This window comes from Arachis stenosperma, chromosome 8, assembly GCF_014773155.1.
Source record: "Arachis stenosperma cultivar V10309 chromosome 8, arast.V10309.gnm1.PFL2, whole genome shotgun sequence".
In the NCBI taxonomy this organism is placed as follows: domain Eukaryota; kingdom Viridiplantae; phylum Streptophyta; class Magnoliopsida; order Fabales; family Fabaceae; genus Arachis; species Arachis stenosperma.
The window spans coordinates 45,377,122-45,397,051 of record NC_080384.1 but is presented as its reverse complement, the minus strand read 5'-3'; the positions used below and the strand labels follow the sequence as shown (position 1 = coordinate 45,397,051).

General features: G+C 28.7%; 2 protein-coding genes across 3 annotated transcripts; both read left to right on the top strand.

Annotated features, from left to right (window-relative positions):
• Positions 1-271: 271 nt before the first annotated feature.
• LOC130944870 (uncharacterized) lies at positions 272-8,273 on the top strand. 2 transcript variants are annotated; one of them, XM_057873442.1, is made up of 19 exons: positions 272-388; positions 823-931; positions 1,013-1,073; positions 1,354-1,390; positions 1,826-1,956; positions 2,093-2,188; positions 2,292-2,400; positions 2,612-2,745; positions 3,460-3,599; positions 4,372-4,422; positions 4,507-4,589; positions 4,684-4,738; positions 4,817-4,922; positions 5,270-5,777; positions 5,863-6,070; positions 6,160-6,230; positions 6,721-6,889; positions 6,977-7,109; positions 7,189-8,273. In XM_057873442.1, the coding sequence occupies exons 2-19, from the start codon at positions 833-835 to the stop codon at positions 7,866-7,868; spliced, it is 2,871 nt and encodes a 956-aa protein (XP_057729425.1). In that variant the 5' UTR covers positions 272-388; positions 823-832; the 3' UTR covers positions 7,869-8,273. The 2 variants fall into 2 exon arrangements, with proteins under 2 accessions (XP_057729425.1, XP_057729424.1); XM_057873441.1 differs by having other exon boundaries at positions 276-388; positions 781-931.
• A 2,083-nt stretch (positions 8,274-10,356) lies between these two features.
• On the top strand, positions 10,357-11,373 carry LOC130946053 (glycine-rich cell wall structural protein 1.0-like). The gene is made up of 3 exons (XM_057874732.1): positions 10,357-10,401; positions 10,567-10,813; positions 11,345-11,373. Exons 1-3 carry the CDS (start codon positions 10,357-10,359, stop codon positions 11,371-11,373), a joined length of 321 nt encoding a protein of 106 aa, XP_057730715.1.
• The last annotated feature ends 8,557 nt before the right edge of the window (positions 11,374-19,930 follow it).

Sequence of the window (19,930 nt, the reverse complement as noted above, 5' to 3'; positions counted from 1 at the left end):
TTTTTATATGTTTTGAACGGGTGTCTGTAATTTTTTTATATTTGAAATCATATAATTTCTTTCGGGCTAGGCCCAACAAAAGTGCAGAAAAAAGAAAGTAAAAGATAATATTTTGCTATGTTCACCAAAAAAGGATGACATTTTGCCCGAAGAGAGAGAGAGAGAGAACCAAAAACCATTAAAAAAAAAAATCTAGAGGAAGCCCTGAGACCGCGTCAAAAAAAAAAACCCCTAAAGCCATGTTTGGATGAATAACCCCTAAAACGTTTCTAACTGTCAAACTTTCTTCGCTTTCTCTCTTCTCTGATTCCGCCTCACTCACTCTGGCCGGTGCTCTTACATTAGCATCAAACGCCTTTGCGCTTTTCCTCTCACCTTTCACTCTTTGGTAACTGCCTCCATACTCAAGAGTCTTCCTCTCTCTCTCTCTCTCTCTCTGTGCTACGTACCTTGCCGTTTAAGGCTGTGTTTGGTTTTGATTATTCAAAGAGTGCTTTTATAATTTGATGGTGTTTCATTTAGTTGGAAAAAGAAGATGAAAAATCAATTTAATTAAAAAGCTGCTTCTGTTTAGCTTTTTTTCAAAAATGTTGAAAATATATTTTGAATTTTTGTTTATTTTATAAAAATTTATACAAATATGTGAAAACTCATTTTTCCAGTGGAAAAAAGCTGAACCAAATGCACCCTAAGTGAGGGTAGGTTTTTTTTATTTTTTGAATTTCTAAGTCGCCAAGCTGTTTATTGATGAATCCCCAATGCATCGGTTACTGCTTTCAGATAGAAGAGTTTTGTGTTGAGATTGTATTTTCTTCGTTCAAGGTTTGCTGAGATGGGGAAGAAAAGTAAACTGAAGGAACATAGTGGCAAAGAACATTGTTCCTCGACTCTTTTTGTATCCAACCTGCCATACTCTTTTTCCAACTCCCAGGTATTTAGTCTTGTTCATATGTCTTCCACTTGTGGAATACAAATATCTTTGTGACTTTGCTAAATTTTTCTTAAATATCAGCTTGAGGAGACATTCAGTGAGATTGGACCTGTCAGGCGTTGCTTCATGGTCACTCAGAAGGGTAAGGAGCAGTGCATCTACCTTCTATTGTTTACCTGTGTATAACATTAGGATTTAGAACTGGCTGTTTCTATACTTTTGTGGGGAAGTTTACTTAATTTTGTGTTTATAAAATTGGGTGGATAAAATATGTCAGTTTCTTCTTAATACCTGTTTCAATGGATGGAATTAGCAAGCAAGAAGAAGAAATTCTGCTGCATGTAACCCAAGCTGAGTTGTACACTTGTTCTAATTTAACAAAACACTGACTTATGATGCTATTTTTGATCAATTATCCACAGGGTCAACCCAACATCGTGGCTTTGGTTATGTTCAATTGTAAGTGTTTTAGCCTTTTAACTATTTAATGCTTCGTCTTCATTGTCACCGTTATCTGCTCGTTAAGTGTGAAATCTGATAAGAAGAGCCTTAGCTCAAATAGACAGATACAACTAAAAGTTTTTGCATTTGGAAAATAAGGATTCCATAATATCTCATTGCAGTATTTTTTGAGACACAGATATATACAAACATGCTGTATGTGTTTGTATGGTGCCTGTGCTGTATAACCATGGTGTTATACTGTTATTAACTTTTAATTGGTAAATTAATCAATAACTATAACTTATCAGTTGACACTGTTTTTATGTACATAGGCAGACTCCTCCTTTTTCCGGTGTGTCATACATATTAGAAATTGAATTTGTTTCTTAGTTTTCTCTAGTCTAGTACCAAAGGTTTCTCTAGTTTAGTACTAAATGTTGCCATCTGCAGTGCTGTCGAAGAAGATGCTAACCGTGCTATTGAACTGAAGAATGGTTCATCTGTTGGCGGCCGGAAAATTGCAGTGAAGCATGCAATGCCACGTCCTCCCCGTGAAGAACGACAATCGAAACCAATTCAAGGTTGATCCACACTTTAATTCTGATTCACTGTTCTGTGATAGTTTTGAATGATATGCATTTTGAAATATGAGCACACAATGTAATCATATTTTTATTTCTCTGGCTTATTTTCTCTCTCTATTGTGTCACCCAATAGTTGGTAAGACAGAAGATGACCCAAAGTCAAAAAATGATGATAAAGACAGCAAAGATTCTGGAGAAGAAAAAGCTGTTTCAATTTCAAAGGCAGAAGGTGGAGAATATGTTTATGGTTTTACTACACATGGAATTGTTTTTCTTAGTTGCTTACAATTTTATTTACTTGTTTATTTAGTATTATTTTTATTGTCTTTTAGAGGTACAAGTTTCAAATAAACAAAGAAGCTCAAAGAGGCCCATGGAAATGAGAAAAGCAACTCTTTGTAGTGATATAGCAGATGATGGAGGAGGCTCAGAAAAGCAGAGGTACTTACTCTTCTACTTTTATGTATTGTGCATAAGCTAATTATGCACTCCAGTTTGGAGGTGAATGATAATCCCTACAAACTGAATGTTACATGGTTGAGAATTGCGATTTAGTTGGTATGAGATAATCTGATCCGGACTTATGGTTGTTTCTTTTTTTATTTGTGGATGTATATTCCTAAAATGCTGGTCCTTGTATTGTGTTTGGCAGGGTCGCCAGAACTGTTATATTTGGTAGTCTCATAAATTCCGATATGGCTGAAGATGTTCACCGTCAAGCCAAAGAGATTGGCACTGTGTGTTCTATTAAGTACCCCCTTCCAAGAAAAGATATTGAACTGCAAGGTAACTGCACATTTGAGCTTTTTAGCCCATAGGATGTATAATGCAGATGAGTTTTCTCCGCACTTGGTTTATTTAAACTGTGGTAAACCACAGTTATATTAGAAAATGTAACATTGATACTTTACGGGGATGTGTTCATGTTATTTTTGAGTCAGGACTTTCCATTTTTTTTTTCTATTTTATGTAAATTCATCACATTATTAAGGTGTGAAACAGATTAATGTGCAAAATTTGCTCCTGTCTATACCATTCTAAGTTCTAAGGGAGTTTAAATCTTATTATTCTACTATTAAGCTCCTTTGCACTAGGCAAACATTTAATTTGAGTGCTGTTAGAAATCAGGTAGGATCATACCATATCAAAGAGTATCAAATATGACTTCTTAGGATTAGCATTAAAATTTATCGTTATACCATTAGTAGTGGTAGGGTTTTACTATTGTTATAAATAGATGCTAGTATTCCCCTCATTTAAGAGCTAAGACACATCACATAAATGTTATATATCCTTCCTCTCATCTGTCGAGTCACTATCTTACTCTATTACTTACCTGGTTAATCATGGATTTTAACAAGTACTGACAAGGACATCGAAGCTTGTTTGTCCATTCCCAAAGAGTTGGTTTTTCAGCTAGGATCTAAATATGTTTTATCAATTATTTGAAGTTATTGTTTGTTGATTGGGATGTTAGTGGTCATTACACAATTTTTCTAGGTCTCCTGCAAGATGGCTGTGCTTTGGATGCTTCAGCTGTACTCTTTACAAGTGTAAAGTCAGCTCGAGCTGCTGTTATGGCATTACATAAAAAAGAGATCAAAGGGGGAACTGTTTGGGCACGGCAACTGGGTGGAGAGGTAAAGTGCATGTGTCATATAACCCACAAAGTATAATATCATTTTATTACAGATAAGTATCTGCTTTATATGTGTCAAAATGATTATTATCCGCTAGACAGGCTTTATTGTTTTGCTTTCATAAAATGTAGCCTTTTCCAATGTCATAAAAATTAGATTCCATGGTATCATATTGAATAGTTATTCATCTTCTGACTTCTGAAGATGAAAATACTATTCTCCTCAAATTTCTGTTATGAAATAAACCATCAACTATAAGTTTCTTTGTGCTCTGTTCACAACATATTAATTATGTTCATATTATAATTACATACTGGGACTTTGTGATATGTGATGCCTCAAAGCCTTGATAGGTTTTAGTTCTTTTAGTTTGGTTTTTGTTCTTTATCCAGTTTATATTTGTACTTTTGTAGAACAATTACTCTGATGTATTTCATTCTCTCATTTTATCCAATACCATGTGTCTGCTATGCGACAATCTGTTGAAATTAGAGTTGGTTTTGTCTACCATGCCCAACATTTGGGCTGAAAGACTATATACATGAAGAAAGCTTTTTGCTGGGCTTAGTGACTAGTTGTATTGGTTTTCTAGAATATATAATGTGTTTCTTGTCAGAATCATCAAATAATCTGTTAAGTGACAGAAGATCGATGCTTTGTTTCATGCTCTCTTGTATTGATCTTCAGTTGACCATGTAGATGTAGTTAACTTCTCTGTAGGATTCCCTATAACTACTGGTTTCTTAATTCTTATCTTCTGTATGTGGGCCAGGGTTCCAAGACTCAGAAATGGAAGCTTATCGTCAGAAACCTTCCTTTCAAGGTTTGGTGCTTATAATTAGAAGACATGAAAATCATTATTATCTGGCAATATTGACTTTTGACTAGTTGATTAAACATGATACAGGCTGGTGAAAAGGAAATAAGGGATGTGTTTTCCTCTGCAGGGTATGTGTGGGACGTATTTATTCCACACAAGTCAGATACAGGGTATATTCTTACTTGCCAGACTTAAACTGTTTTTAATATTGCATAAATATATAATGTCTTTTCAAGCTGGTTTTCTTTCCCTTTCCTATTTTAGGCTATCCAAGGGTTTTGGATTTGTGAAATTCACCTGCAAGCAAGATGCGGAAAATGTATGATCTGTTGCTAAAGTTTTACATTGAGTACCATTTGTGTTCTAAAATAACCTGAAGCTTTTGCTTTTGATTCAGGCCATTCAAAAGTTTAATGGATCGAAATTTGCAAAACGGCTCATAGCTGTTGATTGGGCTGTTCCAAAAAAGATATTTAGTAGTGATTCAAATGCCACTGAAAAAGGTAAGCTTTATAATTGGTTGAAGTGATACTCCCACCAGCAATTATTATGTGTATGTGTATTTGATGTGAGTAGGTCAAATAAAATAATGCTGTGGAAAGGTGTGTTCTTTACCCCAACTTGCTTATTTCCTGGAGGTAGATTACAATCGGATATTATTGTGAAGGAAAGTAATATCGTTTATAAGATCAGAAATTATATTTGCGGTTAATTGTCTCCTGTTTTTACTTCCTAGGATTAGTATGTGACGTAAATTTGTGATTCACTTTGAAAAACATTCTTCATATAGTTGAATACAAATGAGATAATTCATAGCTTGAGTAAGAAACTTCTTTTTATACTTATTTAGAACAAGAGACAAAAGATGGAGATAGTAGTGCCACTGAAGACGATGTTGAGCACATTGGTGATGATAACTCTAGTGATGACGATGATAGTGATGAAGAGAACCCTAGTCCCATGGAGAAGGAAGGTGTTCCTCCTGAAGTTGATTTTGATATGGAAGTAGACATTACTAGAAAGGTTCTTAACAACTTGATTGCATCCTCCACAAAAAGAGTATCAGCGCAGAATGATTCTATGTTGCTCAAAGAAAATGAAGAGCCAGAGTCAGAGTCAGACGAAGATGTAGATAATAAAGGAAATAATGAGTCAGAAAAAGTTTCAGGTGTTTCTAATCCTGAAATTTCCAACATAAGCAATTTATCAAATCCTAAGCAAACAGAAGATGTTGATTTGCAGCGAACAGTTTTCATAAATAATCTTCCTTTTGATTGTGATAATGAGGAAGTGAAGGAACGGTTCTCTGGATTTGGGGAAGTAGAATACTTTGTTCCAGTTTTACACCAAGTCACCAAGTATGCTCTGGTTCTTTATTTATTTGTTTTTTTACATCTCTATATCACTCCAAACATTATTTATCATCCCGTTTTTGCTGTGCAGACGTCCAAGAGGAACTGGTTTTCTTAAGTTTAAAACCACAGAAGCAGCTAATGATGCAATTAAAGCATCAAATGCTGCTTCAGGTATTCTGCTGAAAGGTAGACCATTGAAAGTTTTGAAGGCTCTGGATAAGAAATCAGCCCATAGCAAGGAACTCGAGAAGGCAAAGAATGAGGTTAATGATCATCGCAATCTTTACCTGGCAAAGGTTTGTGTTCTCCTGTGTACCAGCACTATAGCAACTGATGTGCAATTGTACTAACATTTTTTGCTGCTACATTCTACATTATATGATAGGAAGGACTCATTCTGGAGGGAACTCCAGCAGCTGAAGGGGTTTCGGCCAGTGATATGTTAAAACGCCAACAGTGAGTAGTTTTTGGTTTCAAGTGCAAGTGCCATTGTAATTTTAACTAACATCTATGATTTGGTTCTAATTTTTGTGTGCTGTGATTGAGCTTGTCTTTTATCTCACATTTGCAATAAGGTTATGGCTATTGCATGTGGTACTTATGTCCTATTTAATATGTTCATGTTTATGTTACTTTGTTCAAGAGTGGTTTTCTTTCATGTTCACCTGATAATGGAACAATCCCTGGTTGGTCCTTGCAGCGTTTGCTCTCATCTGAACTTTTATAAACTGTTTCCCTTGTCATATTTGCTCATCTATTTGACATCAAAACAAGTGGGCAAGAGAAATCCAGTCTCTTGAAAATTAAATAACAACATATCTTATATACTATCTTGATTTCCGTATTTTGGGTCCTTTCATCTTCCATATTTGCCAGTGGTAAATATTCTCTAAGTATAATTTCTCTTGGTTTTTGTGATCTAACATTATTTGTTGAAATTTTTTAGGTTAGAAAAGAAAAAGAAGACAAAGCTTCAGTCACCAAATTTTCATGTTTCAAGAACAAGACTTATCATCTACAATGTACCGAAGTCAATGTCTGAAAAAGAACTAAAGAAAGTTTGCATTGATGCAGTCATCTCTAGAGCTACCAAGCAAAAACCTGTGATTCGGCAGGTTGGTTAAATATGTTTTGATTTGGAGTCATCAAATAGGTTCTACACAATTTTATGAATTCAATTTTTACTAACACTTACTGTGCAGATAAAGTTCTTGAAAGATGCTAAGAAAGGAGGAAAGGTTGTCCATGAACATTTTTCACGTGGAGTTGCGTTTGTTGAATTTTCAGAGCATCAACATGCCCTTGTGGCTCTGAGAGTTCTAAACAATAATCCTGGTAACATCCTTCATTTCATTGTTAGATATGGGGAACGTTACTCTCGCTTCTCTTTAAACTGATGTTTCATTGATTACAGAAACTTTTGGTCCTGAACACCGGCCAATTGTGGAGTTCGCTCTTGATAATGTTCAAACACTGAAACTCCGGAAGACAAGGCTACAATTCCAAAAGCAAGCCTCTCGTGATGACATCGAAGCTAGTGAAAATGGTGTATCCAGCAAAAACGAAGTTGACACACATGTGAAGGACAGGAAACGGAAAACTCGGGAGAGTGGCAAACCAATGAATGATTTGGATAGAAATGGTGAATCAGGTGTTACAGTGGCAAATGGAAACACCCCAGAAGGACACAAATTCAAGAAACAGAAAGGCAAAAAAAGTAGAAAGGCTGAAGAATTACCAGAGAAAGAGAATTTGGATGCCTTGGCCATGAAACCAAAGAAAAACCAAGATGGCCGGAGCCGTGGTCGTGCACAACTTGAAGGTCAAAACCCTTCCATTGACACCAAGAAAGCAACATCAGGAAACAAGGTAGATGTTGGATCAAGAAAAAGGAAGATGCAAAACGAACAAGGAGACCAAAAGGTTTCTAAGAAACGTCCAAAAAAGAATAAACAATCAGTTGGAAAAGACGCGGTAGACAAGCTTGACATGCTTATAGAACAATATAGATCGAAGTTCTCACACAAACGTTCCGAAGGGAATGACGGTGACAAAAAACCATCCAAACAGCTTAGAAAGTGGTTTGATGTATAAATATCACCATGCTAAGAAATTTTACTTGCAAAAAGTATTTTTGTTTTCCCTTTTTTCCTAATTTTTTTTTCACTACCTGGTAGAGATGTGATGATGTAACTTTATACGTCATCTTGCGATTGTTTTATTATCATCTGATATAAATTTTGCTGCGTACTGTTTATTGCCATCATAGTTTGTATTTGGGGTTAAGCAAAGATTTTAAGAGTGAACAAAATGTTTAGGATGGTGATAAGGGATTTGATGTGTAGTACGGATGGTTGCTAGTGTGGTGATATATTAGGGAGTAGGCATGCAATTATACCTCTATTCAGCAATCGCAGTGCGAACGTGAGGCTGAACTGGATTTGGATTTTTAGACTGTATTTAGAAGAGAGACTAAGAGATAGAAACTAGAAGATAGAAATGGAGAGATTAATATTAAATTAAATTTTTGTATTATATTTAGTATAAAGTGTATAAGATTGAGTTATATCATAGTATTTTGTTTAATTTAAAATAAATATGAAAATAAAATAAGAATATTTATTAAATATTTTAATTTAAAAAAATAGTTAAAATTTTTATTTTTATCTCTAAAAATTTTAATTCTTTTTTGGAGATACAAAAAGAACTAAAATTTATGTTTTGAGAGATTATCAAATACAATATTAAGTTGATCTAATCTCCTAATTTAAGTTCTAATTTTTAGAAACAAACACTATCTTAAAAAACACAGAATTTAATTTTTACTTGCAACGTATTTTATATGCAGATCTGCTACACATCTAAGTATGATTGCCATCTAAATTCAACTAAGTAGACTTAGCACCAACAAAAATCACTCTCATTAGTGGTTGTCTTCTTCTTCGCGTTCTTCCTCCTCTTCCTCCTCATCCTCTTTTTTCGCGTTCTTTTTTCTTTGCGTGTTTTTTCCCCATCGTCATTCTTTTGTTGCTGCTGTTGCTATATTTTTTTTCTTCTCCTCCTCCTTTCCTTGGTGATTTTGCAGCATTATAAAGAATTATAACAAAATGAAATAAGAAGATAAAAAAGAAAAAGAAGAAGCAATAGAAGGTCAGGAGGAAAAATTTTGAATTGTACATAACAACGAGACCGAATGCACCTTAATTTGTTCAGAAATGAATCAAAATTACATAAAAAAAGAATCGAAAATTAAATTCTGAATGAACAATGATGACGATACACAAACAAACTCGTTTCAAAACAAGCGTAGACCAAGTCAATTTTGAACAAAAACACATCCAGATCAATTTTGGATTAGACAATATTATCAATATGACAAATTTGATAATAACGACAACGATGATATGTATTATAAGAAGACGACAATGACAATAACGATGATGATGATGGAGGAGAAGAATGAAAAAAAAAAAAGAAAAAATTCTAAAAAGAAAAGGAAAAAGAGAAAGAGGAGGAGGTGATGATGGTGTTATTGGTGACGACGATAACAAATTTGAAAAACAATAAAAAAGAAAGAAAAAAAAAAGACATAATATTAGAGGTGAAGAAGAATATGTCAGTATAAATTTAAAAAAAAAAGCATGAAAAAGAAGCGCATAAATACAATAAGACTTTATTAAATTTAATCGATTAAATCACTTAGAAGTAGAACTTTAATGTATTTAGATTAGGGGGCTCATGAATTAATGGGGAGGGACTTCTCAATTTTAAAATCTACTTGATCATTTCTTCTCTTTAAGCAGCGAATTTTCGTTGTTTAGTAATCAAATATCAAAGGAAATTCTTTGACGAAAGAGAAACTGGTATAACAAAACCCTATAAATCTAAGCCTAGCTTAAGATTATAACTAATAAAACTATGTAGTTTTAAGTTTAACATATTACATCCAAATATATATCATCATAAGGATCATTATATGTTTTAGTTAGGGGTAAGTATGGTTTTGGTCCCTAAAGTTTAACGCCAGAATCGAAACTGTTCCTCATCTAATTTTTGTATTAAAATCGTCCTTAACATTTTTTTTCGTATTAAAATCGTCATTTTTAATAAATTTTTTTATATTATTCCTAAACTACCCCTATTTTAATAAAAAAGATAAAATTAAAAAAAATAAAAAAAAATGTGTTGTGGGGGGAGGAAAAGGGTAAGGGGGAGGGGAGGGGAGGGGAGGGGAGGGGAGGGAAGGGAAAGGGGAAAGGGGAAGCCAGCCCCTCACCGCCACGCACAGCTTTTACCGCCGCGCCCAGCGCCTCACCGCCAAGTCCAGCCCTCACTGCCGCGCCCAGCCCCTCACTGCCAGCTGCCCCCAGCCCTCACCGCCTCACCGCCCAGCCCTCATCTCTTCGCCGAACCCTCACCGTCGCGCCAGCCACCCACGCCAGAGGAGAGAGATCGGACAGAGAGAGACGCGAAGAGGGAGAAGGACTCGCGTTGCTTCTTCTTGCCGCCTAGCCACTGAGGGAAGCCAGCGCCACCATCGCCGCTGCTCCTCGCCGCCTCGCCGCTTCAGCTTCTTGCGGTTATGGGTTCTGATGATGAGTTTGCCGGTGGTCCTGCTTGGCCTTCTGCATCTGCTTCTTTGTGCTTTGAATTTCTGATTTGGCTTTGTGCTTCTCTGTTGAATTTTTTGATTTGGCTGTGTTGATTTGTTGATTTGTTGCTTTCTGTTTCTGCATTTGTTAAATTTGTGCTTGAATTTGTTGATTTTCTGTTTCTGCTTCTCTGTGTGGAGGTGGAGGTGGAGGTGGGGGGAAGAGAACGGGGAGGGGGAGGGGACGCGGGGGTGGGGGTGGAGGTTGGGGGAAGGGAAGACGGGGAGGGGAAAAGGGGGGAGGGGGACGGCAACGGCGGCGTTGGTGGCGGTGTTGGTGGTGGTGCTGGTGGCGGTGCTGGTGTTGGTGGTGCTGTGGGTGGAGGCTGTGGCGGTGATGTTGGTGTTGGTGGTGGTGGTGGTGGAGCATGTAATTGTGTTGGTAGTGGTAAGAGTAATTTTGTCCAAAAAAATAAAAAGGACGATTTTAATACGAAAAAAAACGTTAAGGACGATTTTAATACGAAAATTAGATGAGGAACGATTTCGATTCTGGCGTTAAACATTAGGGACCAAAACCATACTTACCCATTTTAGTTATGAAGTAACGGCTAAAATCATGTAAAACAATAATGTTCTGCATCCAAGTGATTTTATTAATAAAATTTAATTAAATTGTTATAACTTTTTTTTATATTTACACGCTACGTAACTGATTTTTAAACATAAACAACTTCCCACTTTTAATATAAACGACAATTTTTTTCTTTTTTTTTCTTTTAAATTTGCGCACACTTCTCCAATATTGTGTCTTCTTCTTCTTTTCTTTTTTCATTATATTTTTCTTTCGTTATCGTCATCACCCATAACACCAATATTTTGCAAACATTTTTATTGGTTATGATTTTTTCTGATGTCATCATTAAATAATTTCGGTTTATTTTTTAATTTATTTCAATTCATTTGTGTGTTAATTAAGGTTCACTTGATACTATTGATAAGTATTGATCAAATTTTTTATTCTCTAAGTAATTTCGGTTTATTTCTTAGTTTAATTGAGGTTCATTTGGATTCAAAAATGATCTAATGTGTTTTTATTAATGATTGAGTCTTTTTGACTGTTTGTTCAAATCTGAACTAATTTCGGTTCATTTGTGTACTAATTGAGGTTCACTTGATGATACTGATAAGTATTGACCAAATTTTTTAATAAAGAAGAATGAAATTATTTATTATTACTTTATTCAATTGCATTAGATTTCACTCCATTCCATTCAATTAATTCAGTTTTGAACAAGCAATCAAAAAGACTCAAGCATCAATAAAAACATATCGAATTTATTTCTAAATCCAAATGAATCTCAAATAAACTAAGAAATGAATCGAAATTATTTAAGAAATAAAAAATTTAGTCAATACTTGTTAGCAGTATCAGGTGAACCTCAATTAACATATAAATGAACCGAAATTAGTTCAATTTTGAACAAGCAGTCAAAAAGACTCAATCATCAACAAAAATACATACAATTTATTTCTAGATCTAAGTAAACCTTAGTTAAACTAAGAAATGAACCGAAATTACTAAGGAATAAAAAAATTGGTCAGTATTTATCAGCAGCATCAAGTGAACCTCAATTAATTTACAAATGAACCGAAATTATTTCAATTTTGAACAAGTCGTCAAAAAGACTCCATCATTAACAAAAACACGTCGAATTTATTTTTGGATCCAAATGAACCTCAATTAAAAGGAGGAAAAGAAAAAACGCAGCAATAAAAGAATGACGATCGAGAAAAAACACGCGAAAAAGAAAAAGGAACGCATAAAAGAAGAAAGAAGAACGCAAAGAAGAAGAAAGAACGCAAAGACGAAGACGAAAAAGAATATGTGTTACGTTATTAAAACGCGCGTGTGTACACATTAGTGTAATGAAAATAGTTTTTGTTAAGGTTAGATCAATTTAGTTAGATTTAATTATCAAAAATACTTAAATGTGTACCCTGAACTGATTACCTACATTTGTAAATAAAACAAGTGTAATTACCCGTGCCATGCACGTGATAAAATTGAAATTATAATAATTTGATTAATAAAAAAATAATATGTTATGCAATATTTTTTTTTAAAATTTAGTATTAATTGGATTAACTCTGAAATAGTTATTAATCAATTTTAATAATCTACTTTGTTCAATAAATCAGACATATATACTGAATGTGATCATAAATAATATAGTAATAGTTAAATCTACCAACAAATATATTGGCTATTATCACACTCTAAAACAAATTAAATATAAAGGCTATTAGCACTCACTTATAAATTTATAAAATCGCACTGTCTTTAATTCGTGCAAGGATTTATTTATCAAATAAACTTAAAATATAAACAAAAAATATTTATAAAATGGACCTAGCATCACTTGAAAGAATCATGGAAAATAATCAACTTACTTTATCATCCATAAGAACCATTTCTCTGTAAGTCGTGTTGTTTTTGTCAAATTTGAATGAGACTTTTCATAACCTTATAATTCTTGTCTTTATTTTTCAAACTTTTTCATTACATAATCTATCATAGGTAATACTATTGATAGAATCGTAGTTAGTATCCCTTAAGTATAAAAAATAATAAACAGAAGAAGTTCTATGTCTGAAGTACGAATTTTCTAGATGATAAATAATTGTAACAATTCACTATTAATCCTTATATATATATATATATATATATATATATATATATATATATATATACACACACACACTAATTATACACTGTAATAGTTGACAAATATTTTCAATGGAGATACTTACTAAATATATATGTTATCGACATTAATTATATGCCAATATTTTTAGAAAAGAGCTAAAAGATGAGATATATAAATATATATATTATTATTGCTATATAGGAAGCATACATAAATTGCTATATTTTTTTATTATATTATACAACTTAAAATTATATTATCATGTTATTATTAATCCTAGATACTTGCTATAATTATATCAAATTTAATTATGAATCTAAATAAATAAAATAGATAACATTCAATATTATTTTTTTCTTTTTTACATTCAATATTACTGTAAATATAAAAAGTAAAATAATTAATGAAAAAATATGAGCAGAAAATAAAATATATTAATTAAAATTCAATTTGTTATCTAATTAATCTTATGTCCATACGATATAATTTTACAAAAATGTTATGAATCACAACCTTTTTTATTCTACAAAAAAGAAAACCACTATATGTAGCCTTTAGTAATACAAAAAATAATTATAAAAATTAATTATTGATATTGATATTAATCATAATTGATTATTAATTTTTAAAATATATTTTACCTTTCTAAAATATAATGCATGTACCGTGTAGACTTTATTATTATTATTATTATTATTATTATTATCCACTAATTGATATCAAATTAAATGGGTCACTATTAATGTGTACATCAATTATTTCCTAATAAAATTATTGCACTTGAATGAGAATTAGAACTATATCAATTGATATAATTAGAATGATTAAAAATATCGATGATTTATAAATAGTTTAATAACATATTAAATATTAATTTGATATAATTATAATGAAAATATTTTCTTAAATTAATATAATCATGCATTATTCGTGAGCTAATTGTAATATAATTACAATAAATTTATTTGAGAAAAAAAATTCATGTATAATTTTCAGAAATTATAATAATTTTTTTATTTATATATACATATATATTAATTTTGTTAAATAATTATATATATATAATTATATACATATACATAAATAAAAAATATATGAATTATATTTTGTTAAACTCCATGTTACCGACTATTAAAAATATTTAAATCACATGTATTAATTTTTTTGTTATAATTATTTCGTTTTATATATATGATTATTTTTTATTCTACAATCGTGAAATAATATTTTCATAATATTATTGCTATATATGAAGCAGCTTTATATTACTATAATTATATCAAATTTAATTATGACTATAAATAAATAAAATAGGAAACAATCAAAACTAATTTTTTTATAGTCAAAATTTACTGTAAATATAAAAAATAAAATCACTAATGATTAAAAATTTGAGTAGAAAATAAAAATCCATAAGTTAAATTCAATTTGTTAACTAATTAATTTTATGTCCATATAATATTATTATTATTATATATTGATTAAAACTGTGAATACATACTAATAAAATTATTACATACGAATGAGAATGAGAATTAGAACTATATCAATTATATCAATTATATAAATTCAAAATTATTATTATTGAGTAATGATGATAATTCATGTGATAATGAATATTACCTATAAAACATCTAAAATTAAATAATATTCAAGTATAATTATGTGACAATTATAATTCAAAAATTACTATTTATGAAGTCACGTGAATTATTATTATAATTGATATAATAATTGCTATAATTACTATATATTCTCAATCTTATCGGTTGTATCAATTTAACTATATCAATTATATTCAAATTAGTAGTCAACTATTTTTATGAAAATTCTTGCTATAATTAGGTTATACTTATGAGATTATCTTGTATTAATCGTTATAATTAATTTACTAAAGATATTTATTAAATATATATGTTATCTATATTAATTATATGTCAATATTTGTAAGAATGAGTTTAAAAAAGTGATATATAAATATATAATATTATTGTTATATAAAAAATAAATTTAAATAATATATTAAATATTAATTTGATATAATTATAATAAAAATATTTTTCTAAAATAATATAATCATATATTATTCACGAGCTAATTATAATGTAATTAAATGTATAATATTATTCTATATTATTTATTTACCGTCATGATTTGATTTGATTATTTTCTAGTTTATTTAATTACATAAATAATTAAAATATATAACATAACTATCGTAATTATTATAATTTTATGATATAATTATAATTAACATATTTTATCATAATTAAATATTGATTTGATATAATTATAATAAAAAAATTTTCCTAAAATAATATAATTATACATTATTTATGAACTAATTATAATACAATTAAAGATATTATTATATCATAATATCTACTTACTATATTAATATAATATTAAAAGATACATGTTTCATTATTTTTTATAGATAAAATTGGTTTTTATTGGCAACTAAATTATGTTTAGGTCAACGAAAACTATATGTTTAGGTAGAGATTTTTTGTCAAATATAATGAAATACAAATAAAGAAATAAAGGATAAAAATAAACTTAAATAATATATTTGACACCACTTCATTTTATTAATTATTAAATTATTTAAAAATAGTAAATCCACGAAAATACTCATAATATATAAATTGAGGCAATAATTTAAAATTTTCTAATTATAATTTAATCAAATACTAATATTAAAACCAAATTACTTAAACAATATTGAATCTATTATAGTTTTTAGTCACGTATAATATAGAGTCATTCTCGTAACGATAACCAACTGAAATAACATCGCAAATATCAACATTTAGAATTCGTGCAAATTCAAACCATTCTCTTGTTAAATAAGCTTCATCATCCGCTATCAATACAATGCGGCAAGATATAAAATTGCCACACCGAGAAACCAAACTAACCCTTGTTCCTCTCAATGGCATTGCATGCATGCAAAAGAAAGCCGGTAATTTCTGAAAAAAAATCACAATATGTTATAAAATTATTCTAATAATGAACAACTTAAAATAAGAAAATTTAAATATATTACTAATCGTTAAAATTGTATATCCGAATTTGTCACGAATTTAGCAAAAATGAACTTAAACTGAGGGAATTCAATCTCATTATGTGCTCCACTTCGAAGATTTTCGGGCAGACGTAAAAAACATGGAGGGGATGAAAGTTGAACTTGCCCTATAAAGTTCCGTGGATGCAATTCCTCAATCAAAAATCGAGCTCCTCCCAAAAAAGTTAACTTTAACCACATTCCATTAGGTTGGTCATAATAGGTGAGTAGATCCAACCATCCTTCGGTAAAGTAGAGATTATTGTCCCTTCTTTGAACGCTTACATCCATGTAGTTGGAATCTGAATCAGTGAAGACAACTCGATGAGGTATTTCATGGATGTGATGCATTGTAAACGATTGTGGTAAAAGATAATCGAAATGGAACATTAGACAATAAGAATAACTTAGAGTAACAACAATTAATAAATTATTAAAAGAATAATATAATAGAATGAGTATATGAAAAATATTATAAAAAATTATAAATTGTACCTTAAAAGGATCAACTTCAATAAAAAACGAAGAATACATTCTTATTCTATGAAGTAGTAAAAAAATACTAAATATAAAATTATGAGCTGACTCTCAAATTTAGATTCATGTACCACAGAAAAATACTATTTATAGACCTTAGTAAAACAAAAATAAATATGTAAATTACTTATTATTAAGGCAATTTTTTATTATGTACAGTAATTACGCATTATAATTGATAAGTAGTTTAAGATTGCATTAAATATTGATTTGATATAATTATAATGAAGATATGTTTCTAAATTAGTATAATTATATATCATTCATTAAATATTAATTATAATATAATAATATAATTATAATAAAGGTATTTTTTATAAAATAATTTAGAATATATGAAAAATTTCATTCGTTTTGGAGGGAAAACAGGCTCACGAGAGATCGACACATCACCCTTATTAATTGGGGGAAAACCCAATTTTAATATATTACAAGTGCAATGACCCGTGCTATACACGTGATAAGATTGAAATTATAATTTTAAATTATTTTTTAAAATTAATTTAAATTATAATAATTTGGTTAATAAAAAATTAATATGTTATGCATAGTTTGTTTTTTTTAATTTAGTATTAATTGGATTAACTCTAAAATAGTTATTAATCGATTTTAATAATCTACTTTCTTCAATAAATCAAACATATATACTGAATGTGATCATAAATAATATAGTAATAGTTTAATCTATCCACAAATATATTGGCTATTATCACACTCTAAAACAAATTAAATATAAAAGCTATTAGCACGTACTTATAAATCTATAAAATTGCACTGTCTTTAATTTGTGCAAGGGTTTATTTATCAAATAAACTTAAAATATAAACAAAAAATATTTATAAAATAGACCTAGCATTACTTGAAAGAATCATAGAAAATAATCAACTTACCTTATCATCCATAAGAACCATTTCTATGTAAGTCGTGTTGTTCTTGTCAAATTTGGATGAGACTTTTCATAATCTTATAATTCTTGCCTTTATTTTTTAAACTTTTTTATTACATAATCTATCATAGGTTATACTTTTGATAGAATCGTAGTTAATATCCTTTAGGTATGAAAAAATAATAAACAGAAGAAGTTCTATGTCTGAGGTACAAATTTTCTAGATGATAAATAATTGTAACAATTCACTATTAATCCTTCTATATATATACACACACTAATTATACACGGTAATAGTTAACAAATATTTTCAATGGAGATACTTACTCAATATATATGTTATCGACATTAATTATATGCCAATATTTTTAGGAAAAAGCTAAAAGAGGAGATATATAAATATATATAATATTATTGCTATATAGGAATCATACATAAATTGCTACATTTTTTTATTATGTTATACAACTTAAAATTATACTATCATGTTATTATTAATCCTAGATACTTGCTATAATTATATCAATTTAATTATGAATCTAAATAAATAAAATAGATAACATTCAATATTATTTTTTTCTTTTTTACATTCAATATTACTGTAAATATAAAAAGTAAAATAAATAATAAAAAATATGAGAAAAAATAAAATATATTAATTAAAATTCAATTTGTTATCTAATTAATCTTGTGTCCATACGATATAACTTTACAAAAATGTTATGAATCACAACCTTTTTTATTCTACAAAAAAGAAAAATACTATATGTAGCCTTTAGTAGTACAAAAAATAATTATAAAAATTAATTATTGATATTGATATTAATCATAATTGATTATTAATACTCTAATTTTTTAAAATATATTTTACCTTTTTAAAATATAATGCATGTACCGTGTAGACTTTATTATTATTATTATTATTATTATTATTATTATTATTATTATTATTATTATCCACTAATTGATATTAAATTAAATGGGTCACTATTAATGTGTGCATCAATTATCTCCTAATAAAATTATTGCACTTGAATGAGAATTAGAACTATATCAATTGATATAATTAGAATGATTAAAAATATTGATGATTTATAAGTAGTTTAATAACGCATTAAATATTAATTTGATATAATTATAATGAAGATATTTTCTTAAATTAATATAATCATGCTTTATTCATGAGCTAATTGTAATATAATTAAAATAAATTTATTTAAAAACAATTCATGTATAATTTTTAGAAATTATAATAATTTTTTTATTTATATATATGTATATATTAATTTTGTTAAATAATTCTCTCTCTCTCTCTATATATATATATAAATAAAAAAATATATGAATTATATTTTGTTAAACTCCATGTTACCGGCTATTAAAAATATTTAAATCACATATATTAATTTTTTTTGTTATAATTATTTCGTTTTATATATATGATTATTTTTTATTCTACAATCGTGCAATAATATTTTTTATAATATTATTGCTATATATGAAGCAGCTTTATATTACTATAATTATATCAAATTTAATTATGACTGTAAATAAATAAAATAGGAAACAATCAAAACTAATTTTTTTATAGTCAAAATTTACTGTAAATATAAAAAATAAAATCATTAATGATTAAAAATTTGAGTAGAAAATAAAAATTCATAAGCTAAATTCAATTTGTTAACTAATTAATTTTATGTCCATATAATATTTTTATTATTATATATTGATTAAAACTGTGAATATATACTAATAAAATTATTACATACAAATGAGAATTAGAACTATATCAATTATATTAATTATATAAATTTAAAATTATTATTATTATTATTATTATTATTATTATTATTGAATAATGATGATAATTTATGTGATAATTAATATTACCTATAAAATATCTAAAATTAAATAATATTCAAGTATAATTATGTGACAATTATAATTCAAAAATTACTGTATATGAAGTCACATGAATTATTATTATAATTAATATAATAATTACTATAATTACTACATATTCTCAATTTTATCGGTTGTATCAATTTAACTATATCAATTATATTCAAATTAGTAGTCAATTATTTTTATGAAAATTCTTGCTATAATTAGGTTATACTTATGAGATTGTATTGTATTAATTGTTATAATTAATTTAATAAAGATATTTATTAAGTATATATGTTATCTATATTAATTATATGCCAATATTTGTAAGAATGAGTTTAAAAAAGTGATATATAAATATATATAATATTATTGTTATATAAAAAATAGTTTTAAATAATATATTAAATATTAATTTGATATAATTATAATAAAAATATTTTTCTAAAATAATATAATCATACATTATTCATGAGC